This window comes from Taeniopygia guttata, chromosome 1 (assembly GCF_048771995.1).
Source record: "Taeniopygia guttata chromosome 1, bTaeGut7.mat, whole genome shotgun sequence".
Classification (NCBI taxonomy): domain Eukaryota; kingdom Metazoa; phylum Chordata; class Aves; order Passeriformes; family Estrildidae; genus Taeniopygia; species Taeniopygia guttata.
In genome coordinates, this window is record NC_133024.1 from 81,872,440 (window position 1) to 81,888,920 (window position 16,481).

The 16,481-nt window shown below is 36.8% G+C and overlaps 1 protein-coding gene across 1 annotated transcript; it reads left to right on the plus strand.

The window, feature by feature from the left end:
- The first annotated feature begins 2,452 nt into the window (after positions 1-2,452).
- Positions 2,453-15,996, plus strand: CRLF2 (cytokine receptor like factor 2). The gene is made up of 8 exons (XM_030277341.4): positions 2,453-2,664; positions 8,139-8,250; positions 8,988-9,160; positions 10,707-10,846; positions 11,576-11,738; positions 13,743-13,857; positions 14,881-14,965; positions 15,320-15,996. The coding sequence occupies exons 1-8, from the start codon at positions 2,547-2,549 to the stop codon at positions 15,590-15,592; spliced, it is 1,179 nt and encodes a 392-aa protein (XP_030133201.4). The 5' UTR covers positions 2,453-2,546; the 3' UTR covers positions 15,593-15,996.
- Positions 15,997-16,481: the final 485 nt, after the last annotated feature.

Genomic DNA, 16,481 nt, shown 5'->3' on the forward strand with positions numbered 1-16,481 from the left:
CAATTTTCTTTGCTGAACTACATGGTGATCCAAGACCCATTTAAAACCACCAATGAAATTATAGAAAGGGGAATAAAAAGAGAGGAAGGAAACTGATGAAAGTTAACAAGGGTGCTGGAAGTTGCAGCTGGCAAGTGCAGCCACCCAAGAGCTGCTGCTGCAGGTGGACGATCTGGCAGAGGGCCGAGATCTGTTAGTGCAGTTTGATCCAAAATGAAAAGTTAAAGGGCTTCTTTTAACTTGCTTGCATTACTTGCATTGTTCTCATCCTCTGTGTGTCTTGCTAAAAATTTTCTCTTCCAGCAGTCGGCATCAGAAGCTCTGGCTGCTACTTTTCAGCTCACCTTCACCATGTGCTTTCCCTATTCCTTCATGAAGTTGCAGGATGAATCTTGTTTTCTCAGGCCAAACAATCCAACGCTGCACTCTGTGTGAGCCCTGAAGAGGGGCCACGTTGTGCGAATGCTCTGTCCTCGTCCTCTTGAGAGCAATGACCCAGAGGACATGGACAAGTTAATCAAGCACACTCCTGCAGGCAGGCAGAAAAATACCTCCAGGAGAACAGATCTTATGGTATCACTTGCAGCTGCTCAGTTCATGGACTAGGATCATGAAAAAAATCAAATCAGGTAATTAGGGCTTCCTAATTACTGTTTACTTCCAGTAAACAGAACCTAAGGCACATGGCTGGACCAGTATCTGCCTACATGGAGGGGAGGTGGGATGTTCCAAAGCCCTACATCCCTCTAGTGCCAAATTTGATATTTCTCTCAGCACTAGCAAAAATAGCTCAACAGTGAATCAGCTTAATACAAACAGTTTGTTTGACCTAGATGTCATTTTTATTCCACAGGACCTCAGCCCTAGGTTTGGTTTCCAAAGTAGTAAAAAGAGAGATTTTGTTTGATTCATTTTTGTTTGACCTCAGAATACGAAAAAGGGGAGGGATAATTACTTGTGGTACAAAGACACATGGTGTAAGGAAAAGGTGAGTGAAAATGTGGTGTTGTTGCTTGAGAATTAGACCATGTTTTAGATGTGGTGTCTTTAAAATCAAAATAATTACAATCCAGAGAGCTTTCCTTTGTTTGTTGTCTTCCTCTATCCGTTCCCTCCTAATAATGAACTACCTTAGGAGCTCTGCAATCCAGTGTATTTTACCTGTGTGAAAAGCAGAAAAGGACAAATTTGCTCCATCACACTCACATGTTTTCTAAGGACAGAAAAGACACATTGTTTGGAAGAAAAATGTGGTTTTCACCCAAAGGGTGACATGTGGGAGTTGCCATGTCCTGAAGAACCAGAGGATTTTGGACCTTTGCCTTTGTTTATCTCACTGATTTTTGCAATGCTGACTGCGGAAGCCATGAGTGATGATATAAGCTTTCCATTAACTATCACCTATGACCTAGTTTAGTATTTGACTTTTGTGTTGCTTGTTACTTTAGTTCCAGGAATTAATGACTCCCTGGAGGAACTTGATCAAAGCAGGGACCAGACAGTTATCAGAATACTGTATGTATGTCAGAGAGTTGTGCTGGGGTTTCCAAGAATTGAGTGGGTATTTTTGGGACATGCAGACTTTGATGATATGACTAAGCTGAAAAATGTCTCATTGGACAAACAGTTATTTTGGGACTGTGAACATTTTAGGTAGGGATCTAAAAGGAATGAAAACAAGCCTAAAAAAAATCATGACTACACTTCTGGGTGTATTCCTAATCATCCATAGGTAGTACCAGGCATGGCAGACAAACTCCTGCTCTTGAGAAATTTGCAGCAAAATGTAGTTGAGAGGTCTCAGGCACCAAGGTGTGTGTGCCCAGGGTACTTCACATGCACCATGACTGACTTGATCCTCTGCCCAAGAGAGCCCCATGAGAAGAAAGTTACTGTACATTTTCTGATGCCTCATCAATGTTTGGCAGTATCTGAAGGGATGGTGCCAAGAAGATGAAGCCAGGCTCTTCCTGGGGTGACAAGCAATTGGATAACAGACAATGGTCATAAACCGATGCACAGAAAATTCTACCTGAATATGAGGAAGAACTTTACTGTGTATGTTACTGCGCACTGGAACAGATGGTTCAGAGAGGGTGTTGAGTCTCTCTCAGTAGAGATATTCAAGAACTACCTGAACACAGTCCTGTGCCATGTGTTCATCAGGCAGGGATGAGCTTGCCTGAGCAGGGAGGTTGGACCAGATGACCCATCGTAGTCCCTTCAAGTAGTCCCCCTAGAACCTTGCCTGTTCTGTGACTCTGTGATTGATTCTGTGATTCTGTGTGGTCACACCTCTGAACAGCTGCCTCCTTGTGGTTTACATCAGGTGTATGGTCTTTTCTCATTGATACAGCTGCGAGAAGATAAAACTGGGAAAACAGATACTTGTATTCTGAAGATTTTTTTTTTCACTGTATGAAGAAGCTCCTGCACTTCTGATTTGTTTGTAGCTATACATAAGCCATTTATTATTTCCTGTAGTCATATCCTCCCCTTCCCTCCAGCATCTGGTATAAAGTAACCAAATAGTAAATCCAGAGATTATGATTACTCATTTCTTCACAGTCTTTTGTGTCATTCCAACCATGAGACTCATCTTTCAAGCATATTTGATGATCTTCATGCTAGGCAACCTCATGGCTTCTCAGTCACGATCTTCTGGTAAGTTCAAATTCCCATATATTTATTTAGACATTGATATATCAGCTAGAAATATTTCTGTGTATATTTTACCTCATGTGTTACAATATTCAGTGCATTTTTTCATTAGAAGATTAAGCCAAATAAAAATTAATATCCAACAGAAATCAAAGTGGGCTTCTAAAAAACAAAAGATAACAGATTTCTATGAAAGTTTTCTAACAGAGTAGATTGCAGCCAAATAAAGATTAGCCTTCCATGAACAAAGAAGGATAAAACACATTCAAGGTAAGACTTCTGCACTTAGTACTCTGAAAGAATGGACACTATGGGAAGAGATCAACAATACTTTGCTCCTGAGAAAGCATCAAGATAAAAATACTATTACTCAGTGAAATTATTAAAGACTGGTTGTTTGGCTGCCTAAGAACGTCTCTGTTTTAGGTATTTGTCTGCAATGCCATTACTTATAGCTTGTCAAAGATAAATGCATTATTACAGAAATCAAATATAAAGGTCAACACCTACATTAAAAATCTAATCTTCACTCTAGTTAATTTCCCTCAAGTTCCCTGTCATTTATTTTAAAAGGAAAAATAAATTCTTTGAAGTTATGATCTCGTGCTATCTCATGCTAGTTAGCTCTCTGTTCTGCCATACGTATGGTAAATACAATTTTTTGCAATGCTGCATTACCTGAGTCACCAGGGTTAATTGTCCTTGTGAATCACTGGCTGTCCTGTTAGGGAAGGTAACTCTTCTGCCCTGAGAGGGCAATCACTTATAGCCATGCAGGGCTGATGACATGCCTTTGTGGAAAAAAATTTGAAAATTAGAGCTGTAGTGCCTATTTTATGCAATGTTGTGATGCCTAGAAATGGTCAGTGATCATCTGAAAAAAAACCCAAAGCATTCAATTTGGTGAATTCTAGGAAATATGCTATAAGAATTATACCTCCTGTCAAAATATCTGTAAAAAACTTTTACTTGCTGGCTTTTTCCTCTTCTTGAAAAGATGTTTGCCATTCATTCTCTGCCCTATGCATTCAATTCAGCAGCCTTGTGCACAAATGGCACTGCTGCCTACATTTGTTCCTATCAAAAAAAATAAAACTGTTCTTCATGACCCAGTAGTATTAAGGGTGACTAAAGACTATAGGTTCAGATCTGCGTCTTGTTCTCCAGTAGTTTCTGTACAGCGTACTGCAATATGTGGAAGTTCAACATGTGGTTAGTTATCATGTTTCATCTGTGTAAGGAAATCAAAAGTGTTTTTTCTTCTTTGTTATGCATCAATGAGGTTGCAACTGTTCCAGTACATACATGTTTCATTCTGTTATCTTTGAAGATTGATATTCTGCCTCTCCTTTTCTTTTTTAAAATTTGTTCCATGACATTTAGCCTTTTTTGCATGTTTCCTTTCAGTAGTATATTTTCTTAGTAATAAACTTTGAAAAATAGAAAGGAGTGGAATGTACTTGCTCATATTCTTTCTCATGGTTGTATCTGCATAATTTTTTGCTCAAGGAAATTTCTTTATTTTTCTCCCCTGTAGAACTTCTTTCTGCACACACCACAGTAGTATTTTTCATGCTTCTCTGTCCTGAGAAGAATTAGGACAGAGCCCCAACAGGGCCTGTGAATTTCAAGTCTTGTGCAGAACCTTATCAATCCCTGTCTGGTTCTATGGAATGTGTAGGCTTGAATAATACTTCCTGAAGCTCTTGCTCCAGGGAATTGGATGCATGCTGCATACCTAGGTAGACCATCAGGTCATCCTCAGACAGAAAGTTGTACCACTTCTTTTAGTCTAGGGACTACCTATTCATAACATTTTTGACCTTTTCATCTATCTATTATTATAATAGAAAGAATAATTATGAATGTGTTGCTTTGGTGTATTGGATGCCTCCAGGATAACAATTAGAAGAAGGCTTTAAGTATTTGCAATTACTGTGGGAAAGCTGACATATCAGCTGATAATGATCTATGATGTCATAGCTGAATTCAAAACATTTAATCATAAATAAAGGGATAGAAAGGTTTTCCTCTATTCTCTTTCTCTTTCCACAAACAGAAGAGAAAAATTATTCTGCCTGCAGAAGTATAGGTGTATACTTACTTAAAATGAAATACCTTTTCAGTTAATGGCAAGAGAAACAACATCAAAAGAAAAAATACATTTCAGATGAACTGTATATATCCTCAGAGGATTTGAGGTCAATTTATGATAAACTTTAAAGAAACTCACTTAGGTTGTGCATGCCTTCATGCTGAAATTTAAATTATGCAAAATATACATGTTATAATTTGAAAAGATACATGCAAATACCTACTGTATATTTACAAAAAGTACAACTCATACTACATTAAAAAGGCTTCACAACTCATGAAATTAGGAAGCACAGAAGAAAATTTCTCTGACTAGAGCTCTGAAAACAAAGTCTTTAATGATAAAAGACTGGTAAGATTCTGTCCTACATACCTACTTAATTATGTTGAAACTGATTTCTTATGAATTTTTTTGTAACTGGAGCACAGGAAAGAATATGTATATATCACCGGATGGTTTATTATAATTTATTTTCCACTCCAATTAACTTTCTATTTCTTGTTAAAGAATTTAATAATGTATTGCCTTCCTTTTTAGTACACAAATAACTACAGTTGTTGGAGTTTATACGTTTATTTATGTACTTAAATTGATACAATATATTTATTGATATATTTATGTTGTTAAGTTGATACAATCTGACCAATCCTGCTGAAGTCAACTACTAAGAGTTAGGTCCATGAATAAATCACTGCAGGACTGTAGTCATACTGATATTCTTTGCCATACAAAAAAAAATGTTCATTGCCAAATCCAAGAGTTAGTCTTCACCTCTGAATTGCAGCATCTAATAAGTAGTGCAGAGTTATAATATATTTGAAAAAATAGAGAATAATGAATGTTGTTTAAGGTTCAGAATTAATTGGTGTCTTTTTTTGCCTTCCAGCAGGCTGGTCACAACAGACACTTCGCTTTCAGTTAGTGTCCACTTTATATTGTGTGGAAATGCCAGATTCCTCTGGTTTCCTTACTAGGATCCATCTCTAGAGCCAGTCATACCTCAACTGACCCACTGAGAGTTTGAAGAGATCAAACTCCCTATTGAAAGAACACTATGGGATTCAGGGCTTTAATGCTGGTGTCCTTTTCACATTGGTATCCAGGGGAAATATGGGAGAAGCGAGGGGGAAAGGATTTCAATAATCGACCTGCTCAGAGATGGAAGGGTGGCTTCTCTGCTGGCAGGTTGTAGGATAAAGAGTCACAGGTTCAAGGACATTCCTGAGCATGGATCACCTATTTGAGAAGCAAAATTAGTCTAAATTTTGTCAAAGAGCATTTTTCTTTCGGCCATTCTGCCCAACTATTGTACACATAGAACAGCATCAGAAATTAGTTTTGAAATAAATTACCCTTGAAAATGTGTAATTAAGAAAGCACACATTCTTCCTGTTCTCATTTTCATAATTGAAGCATGATCATTAGCAGTTCTTTCTCAAAGTGAAAATACAGGCAATCAGACTAATATCCAAAAGTAAAAAGTATATATTTTGTAACTTCTAAAGGGAATAGAAAAGATTCATTATAGAGGCATAAAAATTATCTCAGGACAGTACAATATTCTTCATGCTAACATTTATAATTTTTTTATTATGTCAGCTTTATTTAAGAATAGATAACATGCAATTATACACGAAATACATATTAAATATACATTAAACTACTTTTACATAAAATCTAAGTCCAAAAAGCAAAGGATTTCAGTTATACAGTATACTGCACAGCACAACCATGCTAAAGTAGTCTATAAAAATTAAAATGTGTTAGTGCAATCACAGACCAAGAATCTTAGGCACTTTGCCCGCGTCTTTCTTAGTGGCTTTAGTAAAAGACAAGATCATCTCCTAGACCTACAGAAGGGGAGTACAAAGAGCTTGAAGTCTCATGAAAAATGATCTACATAGGTACTTTGTTGCAACAGAGGCAGAAGTGGCTGGATAAACTCTGCTTTATTACACCTTTTAGGGTTTTTCACATCTTGTTTTGCCTCAGCATGTAGACAAGATTTTCTGTTTGAGAAAACAATGCAAAACTAGTCTTCAGGCTTGCAGATAAGAGATGGAGGAGGTAGTTCCAAGTCCCTTTCTTGAAAAAGAGACGAATCTTTTTTCCACAGCTCCATAAGACACATAGCAGAAACATGACAGTACATCTATCCAGCATATCCTGGATTTTTGTCATAAATGTCTCAAATGGTTTTGACAAAATTACATGTTACATACACCTCCACAAAAATGTTATAACTCTAATTAGAGTAGTCATAAAGCACCTAGACACAGATATAGGTATGAAAATAGGCAAAATGCTTACTTGAAAATGTCTCACATTCTGCATGTTGATAACAGAGCAAAAGATAGCAACCATGAGAATAGTTATTCTTGATTCCCATGAAATAATCAGAATGACTGGATATGATGAAAAGCTCATAAGAAATATTTTGAAATTTTAAACCCCTTCAAAAGTTCAGAGGAGCATAAAAGGTACACAGCAATCAAAGCTAAAATTCTATATTTTCCTTCTAGACAGGAATATTCCAGCAAATATTTTTACTGGTAGACACTTTGCAGCTGGAGAGAGAAGTCTGAAAATTTTACCTTCAAGTGGTTTCTTGATGCTACGTTTTCTTCCTCTTTATTCACTCCAGTGAAGAAAATTTCACATCTTATAGAATGTAAAATAAATAATTTTTGATATGGAATAGATTTCTAATCCTTCTGCCTTCTTAATATCTCCATTTCTTCAATGTCAGGTTTATCTTCAGTGACTGATTGTAGATTCCTGTGTCCCTAGCAAGAACAGTAACAAGGAGACGATCGGAGAGGAAATAATACCTGCATGCAGTCAGGGGACATTAAATGATGGTGCTTGTATTTAAGGTGGAATGGGCCATAGATCAAACATGCAATACATCTACTTGTGCTGATCTGCTCTGTGTTCCTGTGGGTCCTGACTGGTTTGCATTTCTGGTGTTAGTTCATTTCTTACAGCAAACATCTGACAGTCTACACAGATGTTCCCTACAGTGTTAGTTCCCAGTTTTCCTTGGCAGATATTTTGGGGAAAGCTGTGCTCAAGGTACAGGCCTCATGCAGTGTGTGAATGTGGCCCAGTCTACCCGTTTTGGTCCCGGGACCATGTGGCCAAGCCTTTCTCTAGTGTCGCTGTGCATGTCCACATTTCATCCTTTTGAAATTCTAATTTCAACCTCTCTAAGTTGTTTTACTCTATTTCCTTGTATTTTGGATGTTCTTATGTCTTCTTATTTTATGATCATCTGAGCCTATTGCATACATATCTTGGAAATACTGATTGCCTACTAAAGTCAAGGGATGCTTTTCATATTTACTCCTGAAATCATATTCTCTATAAATGTCCTGAGCAGGTGGGAAAAATGCCACTAACATCACAATAATCAACTTAAATAATGAGAAGATGCAGATCACATGGGCAGCAAGACAGCTTTTTCCCAATGAGAATGTGTCATTTTTTTACACGTGAGTATTGTCAGTGCCTATTCCTCTCTTGTTAAAAGATTTACTTAGGGAGATGAAATATCCAAGTCCATTTGAGTCTTATGTGAATTAGAAATGCTTTTAACATTTCTTAATATCCAGCAAGAAACCTGTTTATATTCACAACCCACAGAAGTGAACAAATCAATAAACCTGGTGAGTTATCAGTCACAGCAGACATGATATGAACGATTTGTCCCTTTTCTGCCATTGTCCCTGTTTTGTGCATTACTAATGTTAGTTACACCATTGAAAGTGTTTTTTCCACATATGTGTATATATTTTCCTTATTAACTGAGATCATTAATAACTAACAGAAGTGTAATATTTTGGTTAAAGACAGCCATAGTGCTTATCTTCTCTCTCTGGGTTGTATATGTGGAAGAACTTTTCACATTACAGTCTTGAAAACAGGATCATGAGAACATCTGTTTGAGCAAGTCATTCCCATACTAGAAAACAACAGCATAAGAAAAACTTGATTATTTCAGACTGGATCCAAACCCAGCGCTGGATATTAGGTGAAGTTTGGGTGATGAATTCCCTCATACCGCTATGAAATTTGTCACTTCAAGAAAAGCCATGCTCATATTTTCCTCAGTGCAGCATTTGAAAAAAAAAAAAAAACCAAACCAAAAAAAACAGAAAGAGTATTAAAAATTTACTTAACTTGTGTTAATTTTTAAACTTTCTGTTTATCAATATTATTTCATTTGCAGATTTGATGAAGGCAAGAACAAAGTTTTGAAGCCATGTACCACCTATTTATTGGATCAGGATTATAATTCTGGATGTCTTTTTAAGACAGAAGGACCTACCCTTGCCATTTCTATCAGGAACAGCAATGGAAGTGAAGAGCTTTTTTCTAAAAATCTAAAAGCTGATTTTTACAGTAAGTATGAAAAATCATGACTACTTTGGCAGATTTTACAGTTCTCTAAGTTTGAGAAGAAATCAGTTATATGACATATAAAATGTTATTAGTGTACATATCAAAACAAAACTACAGTTATTTCATGCTGATTTTTGTTCCTTGCTGTAGCTACATAGGCATGTGTGCAGCTGCAGTTAAGTGAGATAACATAGGACAGTCAGACTTTTTCAAAAATACAGTTTCAAAATCCAGATGAAAATACTAAAAATATATATATGTGGGTGTTTTTTATATAGTGCAGGCCTGCTGATCAAGAAAATTAATAATATTTTTTTGTCTTAGTGCTCACTGTGTGATCTTTCTCATACTTTCCACTTTCATTCTTTTGCCATCTTTCCTGCAATGCAAGGCAGGAAGCTGCTTCTTGTCAAAGATGATGTCACAAAACCATCATTGATGCCAATAGAAATTAGCTGAGTGACTATGATACAGTCTGGCAGAGTAAAAGGGACATCCTTCTATTAGTAGAGAGATGATCCTGTTTTTATTAAATGTTTCCTGTCCCCAAACACATTTTTAATATCTAGTGTGAGATTAGTTAATAAAAAACTTCTGAAATTTCATATATCTACATCATTCAAAGTAGAGGATTTTTTTTTTTTCTAATAGAAATCACAGAGAGTATATGCAATGGAGAATTATCTGAAAAAATATATATATTCCAAATTTATTAATAATGTTTTAGCAAAACCTGACACTAACTTGTCAAGGCATCAAACTTTGAGAATACTTTTTTATTTCTTAATTTTACAAATATCTGTGAAAGTATGGAAAACTGCAACCTGATGCTCAAATTTTCTCTATTAAACACCCACTGATAACAAAATTAATTTCAAAAAGGTTAGGTAACAAAGGACAAATATCAAGGATCAGATTGAAGCCTTTAAATTAGGAAGGGAGAGTTTTCATAATACAAAAGGCAACTAGGAGGATTGAGAAAGCAGGTAGCATTCTTTTCACCCCTTTATTTCCTACTGCAGAAAACTTAACCAGCTGCATTGGTCAAACCATGGAGTTGTCTTCAGACCCTGTGGAAACAGTGAGAGGCACATTCAGTTGTGCATAGAAATGAACCCAGAGCTTTTGCAGATGCCCTACCATATCCCAGGTAGCCTCCAGCAGCTGCAAAAGTCTGTCTTGGAGGTTCTACAGTACTGAATTTGTCACTTCCTTTCCCATGAGGAATCTTGTTTCTTTGTCTGGATTGCAGGGAGTGTGAGGAGACTGAAGTCCTTTCCTTAAGTAGCTACAACAGGTTCCTGACATGAGACAGTTACTGCCTTTGAATGTGGTGCCTCAAATGGTGAAAAGTGTCATAGTCTCAAGCTCCACTTTGATGTTTAATAGAGAGGTCAGCTGCAAAAGTAAAACTCCAAGAAGAAAGTCCACCTTCTTCTCTTATTACCAAGTGAAATATTCCAGAGCCACAGAAAGAAAAGAAACTATTTTAACTGTAAAGAGCATTTTAGGACACTACAGCAAAATTTGTTTCTCTTCTTCTCAGTAAAGCCCAGTCCACCAGAAAATGTGACTTTCTTCTGGGAAAAGGACACTGTTACTGTAAGCTGCAATAAACCAAAGAGAAATGCATGGTGCTTGAAACTTGAGCTTCAGTACAAAAGCAAGTTTGACAAAGAGTGGCAAGTGAGTTGTACGTCACATTTTTATTCAACACTAGAAGGAGTTGGAAGTAGCATATCCATAGAATATAAAATATAGTTGTTTCCAAATTTTCTCCCATCCTATATTTTCAAATATATCTGCCAGCAGAAAACATTTAGATTTTTAGAATCCTGGGTTTCTGCCATGCCAGAAGTAATTTGCAAGTTAAAGGCAGATCCCACCCTTAGAGCTGAAGGCAATCTAAAGAAAAGGCATACATTTAGAATAGAGAAGTTTGGAAAGATAAAATCAGAAAACAGATAGAGAAAAGCAGAGAGAAAAAATAAAAGAAAAGATAATGGAATAGTATAAAAAAAGAAATTACTCAGGATTCTTATTTATTCTAAAATTAGCTATTAAGTATTTCCAAATATTATTTCACTAACTTTAACCTTTCCATTCTCAAATATAACTTGTAGATATTTTGTGGATTGGAGTGCCTTTGTGTATTGTAAATATGCAACTGTAATGTAGTGCACTATGCAATGATTGTTAGGACCTTCAACTCAATACCATACAACAAGTAATGGATATTAATAATTAAAAGTCAATCAAGAAATTGAATTTCTCAAATCTCATAGAAGTTTAACATTTGTTTCTGAGGTTTTGCATTGGCCTATCCCTTGTCCTAATTGTGATCATGACTGAGTGCAGCATTTTGAAGCACTATCTTGAAAACCAGAATTAACAATCATAAACCTTCTTTCACAGTCCAGAACTTCTAAATGCTGCAGTATTGGAGAGCAAGGCTTTGATCCAAGGAAGTGCTACTCTTTCCGGGTCAGACTGAGGAGGCGAGTACCCTCCTGCAACGTAGTTGAATACAGCAGTGACTGGGCAGCTGAAACATTTTGGATGAGCGGCACGTTATTAGGTAACAGCTAATACATATATATATATATATATATAGTCTAAGTGCAAAAGAAGAAAGGGTGGCTGCAACAGAAGCTGAGGACATGCAGCAAATGAATGTTGTGCTATTGTTCATCTTGTGTTATCAAAGAAAGTTCATGTGAATGTTTAATTACACCTTTTAAATTTAACTCTGTCCACTTTGTTCCTGATGGCCCCTGAAGCTACCAATTTATGTCATAATCAGCAAAGTTAAGTGCTATTATTTGTGTTGTGATAGCATCAAGGGTCCCCCAGTGACAGCGATGTAATACATGAGGGCTCTGTGGGTGTGGGTGTTGAAGGAGGGTGCCCGTATATGATATTTGGACATCAAATATGAACTCTAAGAAAATCCCTCATGTCAAATTCTTGAAGGCAGTTTGTTTTGCAAGTATATTCACTTGAACTACAGGACCACAGGTCACAGAAGTCTGATGCTCAAGGGTACTTGATTGATCAAAACGAGGAGGATGGGGGAAGAGAGACTAAAGGGAAGCATAGCCAGTATCAGCACTGCTTTCCTAACAGACAGTTGCAATTAACTGAGGGTGACTGACATTAATTAGATTGTCAATGTAAACAGTATTCCTACTGCTCATCAAAACCAAACCCTAGATTTTCTGTAGGAACAAAAAAACTGTGGACCATACCAACACATTTATATTACCTAAGCACAAACTGCCACCCACTAGATTTTTCAGAATTATGAAGCCCTCAGTTGTTCAGTGTAACAAGATCTGAGTTCTCTAAAATTCAATGGGCTATTAGCTCACTTGAAGACAACCTAGCTGGCATGAAATCCTGGACCATAGGTAGGCTATGCACTCATGGCCACAGTGCTGACCTACAGAGAAGACTCTTCCACTATGCAAATCGAAAGCCTGTCCTCAGGTGTGGCTGGCAAATGCCCTTAGGAAATAAGGACAATGTCTTCCTCTGCACCTCTGAGAGCAAACAACTTATCAGCCTTACCTGAACCATTTGACCAGAGGCTATCAGGAGGTACCTGCAACGAAGGATGTCACAGAGGAGACAGTCTAAGTGGTTAAGACATTCTGTGTGCCCCTGGATCAGAAGGGACATTGACACAGCTCCTTCACTGGGGCAAGCAGTTTTCTTCAGGACTTTATGAGTTATTGACTCCAAATCTATAATCAGATGAAGCTTCAAGAAATTTCATAAACTCTGAAGACCTCACTTAGTGGGGTGGGGGGGGGTGGGGGGGGGGGGGCGGGTGTCACAATTTTGCTTGTGGTTTCCTGGCAGCTAAACAGAGCAGGGAGGTGGAACTGGCTGGACAGTTGCTTCTGTATAAATAATCATCCAGTGTTTTGGCATTTTTGTGGAGACCAGAAGGCTAGTAGTAGGAGGCAGAGGTATGAGGTTGCATTACAAAAGCTGCAGGAAGAGTACTGAGAATGCAGAAAAATTCACAAAATCATTAGTTTTATATACTTGCATGTTAAGTGTTGGCCTGCCACTAGTTACTTTTTGGGTATCAGTTTCTGTGATTTTCTGGCACTTTGTTTGCTGGGATTGTTTATTTGTTTTTTGTTGGGAGATAAGACATTTGGGCTACATGCAAACTTGCATTTGCAGCTTTAATGATTGTAAGTAGGTTTACATAATACAGATCTTAGCACAAAGTTGCTTTATCACTGTTATTCCAATGTGATGAAGGTGAATAGAAATACTTGATTCATTCATAATGCAACTGCACTGCCTATAAGCCCCCTCTGTTGTCCTGTACCAGGCAGATTTAGATAAATAGAAACACAGTTTAATTTTGTTGCAAGGTTTGGGGAAACAGAGATTCTTTTCAGTCTCAATCCAACAGTTAATCTTGTCTTATTTGTCCTTAAAAACATTTCTGTTTTTTTTTTTCTTCTTTTTAAAGAAAACTCAACATTTTAGCAGGATTAGGAACATTTACAGTTAAAGCAAAAAATTTTTTTTTACATATTCTTTTTGTGATTATTTTTAGATTCATGTGATGATGATATAACTCCTCAGTCAAAAACAGTAATTGTTTTAAGTTGTTTGCTGGCAGTATTCTTAATGATGCTTATCCTCCTGATTCTTCTGTGCAAATGGCAGAGGTAAATATAGTTTTATTGGTTACTACTAAATAGCCATGTCATGAAAATAGACCTATCATTTTGGATGAAGTCTCTTGGATGAAAATTCTTAGCAGGTAAATTAAGTCATTGGTGAAAATGTAGATGCCAGTAGCTTAATCATTGCTTGAGGTATAATACACCCAGGCCTTTACTTTGCCAAACTGGAACAATTCTGGTAAAAGACAAAATTTCAGGATAAAATTCTGTCTCTTCCACTTAATTTCTTCTCTTTTTAAGAAATTTAGTTAAATTCTGAGAAGCCAAATATTCTAGCTACTTCTGAAAGGACATTCTTTTGTTCAACCTTCATCAGTCAATCAAAATGTCAGTTTGCAGTAGCATAAAGTAAGCCTAAGTGCATTTAACTTTAATAAGACTATATAAATATTTAGATTGGCAGTTGAATAATGTTCATGTTTAGAATTTACAATTAAAAAAACCCCCAAACTACCAAACAACAAGCACACCCACAAAGGCCCCAGATTTTGGCTTTTTTGGTGGAAAAAAAAGCACCAAAAATGACATATTTTCAGAAATGAAAGTATTTGTGACTCTAATTGCCCTTTTAGTCCAGAAATTGTGTTTTTTCTCCTGCACTTCTATGGTTCATATTTACATTTGTGTTCACTAACTCAGCCAATACAGCTGTTGCTGTACAGATGGTTGCTACACATCTTCCCTGTCTAGGGGAAGGTAACCAGAGAATGTAAGTTCTGACTACTGTATCAAGCAGAATGGCAGTAACTGGTAATTTGTGTAAAGTCTGAATTTTGCAAGACTGGGATTGAGTTGAAAATTTATCAAAAAATTCTCTTAGCCTGATGGTGTTATCAGACTGTTATGACTGCTTTTTGACTTTAGAACACATTTAAAAGAAATCAAGAACAGAGTACTGTCATGTAAAATATATTTGTGGGTACAGAACTGTGCTGAAGGAGATTTTTGTATGAATAACTCTGCTATAACAAAACATTTATTTGTATATTTTTTTCCTTTTTTCAGGGTTCAGGTGTCAATCCTGCCTGCTATACCAGACCCAAAATACCCTTTTGCTGATCTCTTCAATTATCATAATGGAAACTTACAGGTAAAAATCACCTTAGCAGGGCTGTAGATTCCAAGCCATTGAGAATAATTTGGAAGTGGGTTTTCCATGGGCCCTAATTAAATACAAAAATGTACCTTATGTGGTCTCAAGAGTAAGTAGGAGTTTGTATGCAGTTCTGGAATCCTATTTGCTTTCTGGCCATTCTGTCTTTCTTCTGTCCTGGTATTTTATGTCCTTCTCTACATTGGTTCTATTACATCTTCTCCATTGCGGCTTATACTGGAAAGATGCCTATGTGAAAGGAATTGGTAACTGGTAATTGGTATCTGTACAACCAGGTTTCTTTTAACAGATAACTCATCTCTGCCAACATTAACATTTTAATTTTTCTAGGAATGGCTAGACAAAAATGACCACGTGGTGTTGCAAGCCAAGCTAGAATATGAAGAACCAGAGTCCATCACCGAGGCAGAAAGCCAGCAAGAAGATGGGAAGAACAGTGACAAACAGGGGCCTTTGGAAAAAATCTTCACTTTTCCAGGAGCAGCTGAAAATAATGATAGCAAAGCACCTGAGATTGCCTGCCTGATACCATCATCCAACACTACAGCTCCTTTTGCTGGCTTCCATATTTTAATGAATGATGACATGTATGTGACGTTATAAAAGCTGCAGAAGGTGTTAGGAAATTCCATAAAAATCCTGATGAGTTTGGGAGAGTAACTAGTAGAAAAGGTTATCATGATAAGATTCACATCAAGAAAGACACTGGGCTGTGTTTTTAGATGTGTACTTTCCCAACAGCTATGATCTCCTGGGCAGACTCAAGTGTTTGAAATGAGCTCCTGATAATTTATAGAGTCAGGATTTGTTCTTCTAATTGGGGTTTATCCCTAAGGCCCATTTTCCTTCTATGGACAGGGGAGCACAGGAACTCCCCCATAATATATGTCAGCAGAGCTGAGATTTATTCCTTCTGCTTATGAAGTGTGTAGAGCAGGGCAAATGACACCAATGTTCTTCCCACATGAAGACAGAAAATAAAGAGGTTTTGCTGTCTCATGTAAAGAGATTTTTGTTGCGTAACTTTGCATTTCATGGCACTCCTTAAAGGCTTTATAGAGAGGAATAAGGCCCATTTCTAAGAAGAGAAGAGCAAGAATGTACAGAATTGAATCATATTTTAGCCTTCTGTGTAGGCAGCTTCTTCCAGAACTGATGGGCTTCAAGGTTTCCTCAGAAGGTCATGTCCTCTGTATCTTACAGTTTTTGAATAGTCAGCATCTTACAGCCTTTATTTTAGAAAACTGAAGTTCATTTTAAGCATTAAAGTACTTATGTTTAACTGAGTTTAATTTAATTCAAACTGGGTTAAGTGCAATCAGCAGCTGTAGACACAAATTAGGACTTCTTGTTCATATTGCATATATTAGTCTCTTGTTTTTCTTTAGCAAATGGTGAGCTTGGTTTTTTAAACAAGTCTAAAAATAAGTTTAGAACAATATTTTTAGGTTTTCTAAATATACCATCATTTAAAGTATGTTTAATTTAAAAT

Coding starts and splice junctions, on each gene's coding strand:
- CRLF2 (XM_030277341.4), top strand. CDS start 2,547: ATGATTACTCATTTCTTCACAGTCTTTTGTGTCATTCCAACCATGAGA. Junction 10,847..11,575: donor AGTTTGACAAAGAGTGGCAA/GTGAGTTGTACG, acceptor CTTCTTTCACAG/TCCAGAACTTCTAAATGCTG. Junction 13,858..14,880: donor CTTCTGTGCAAATGGCAGAG/GTAAATATAGTT, acceptor TCCTTTTTTCAG/GGTTCAGGTGTCAATCCTGC.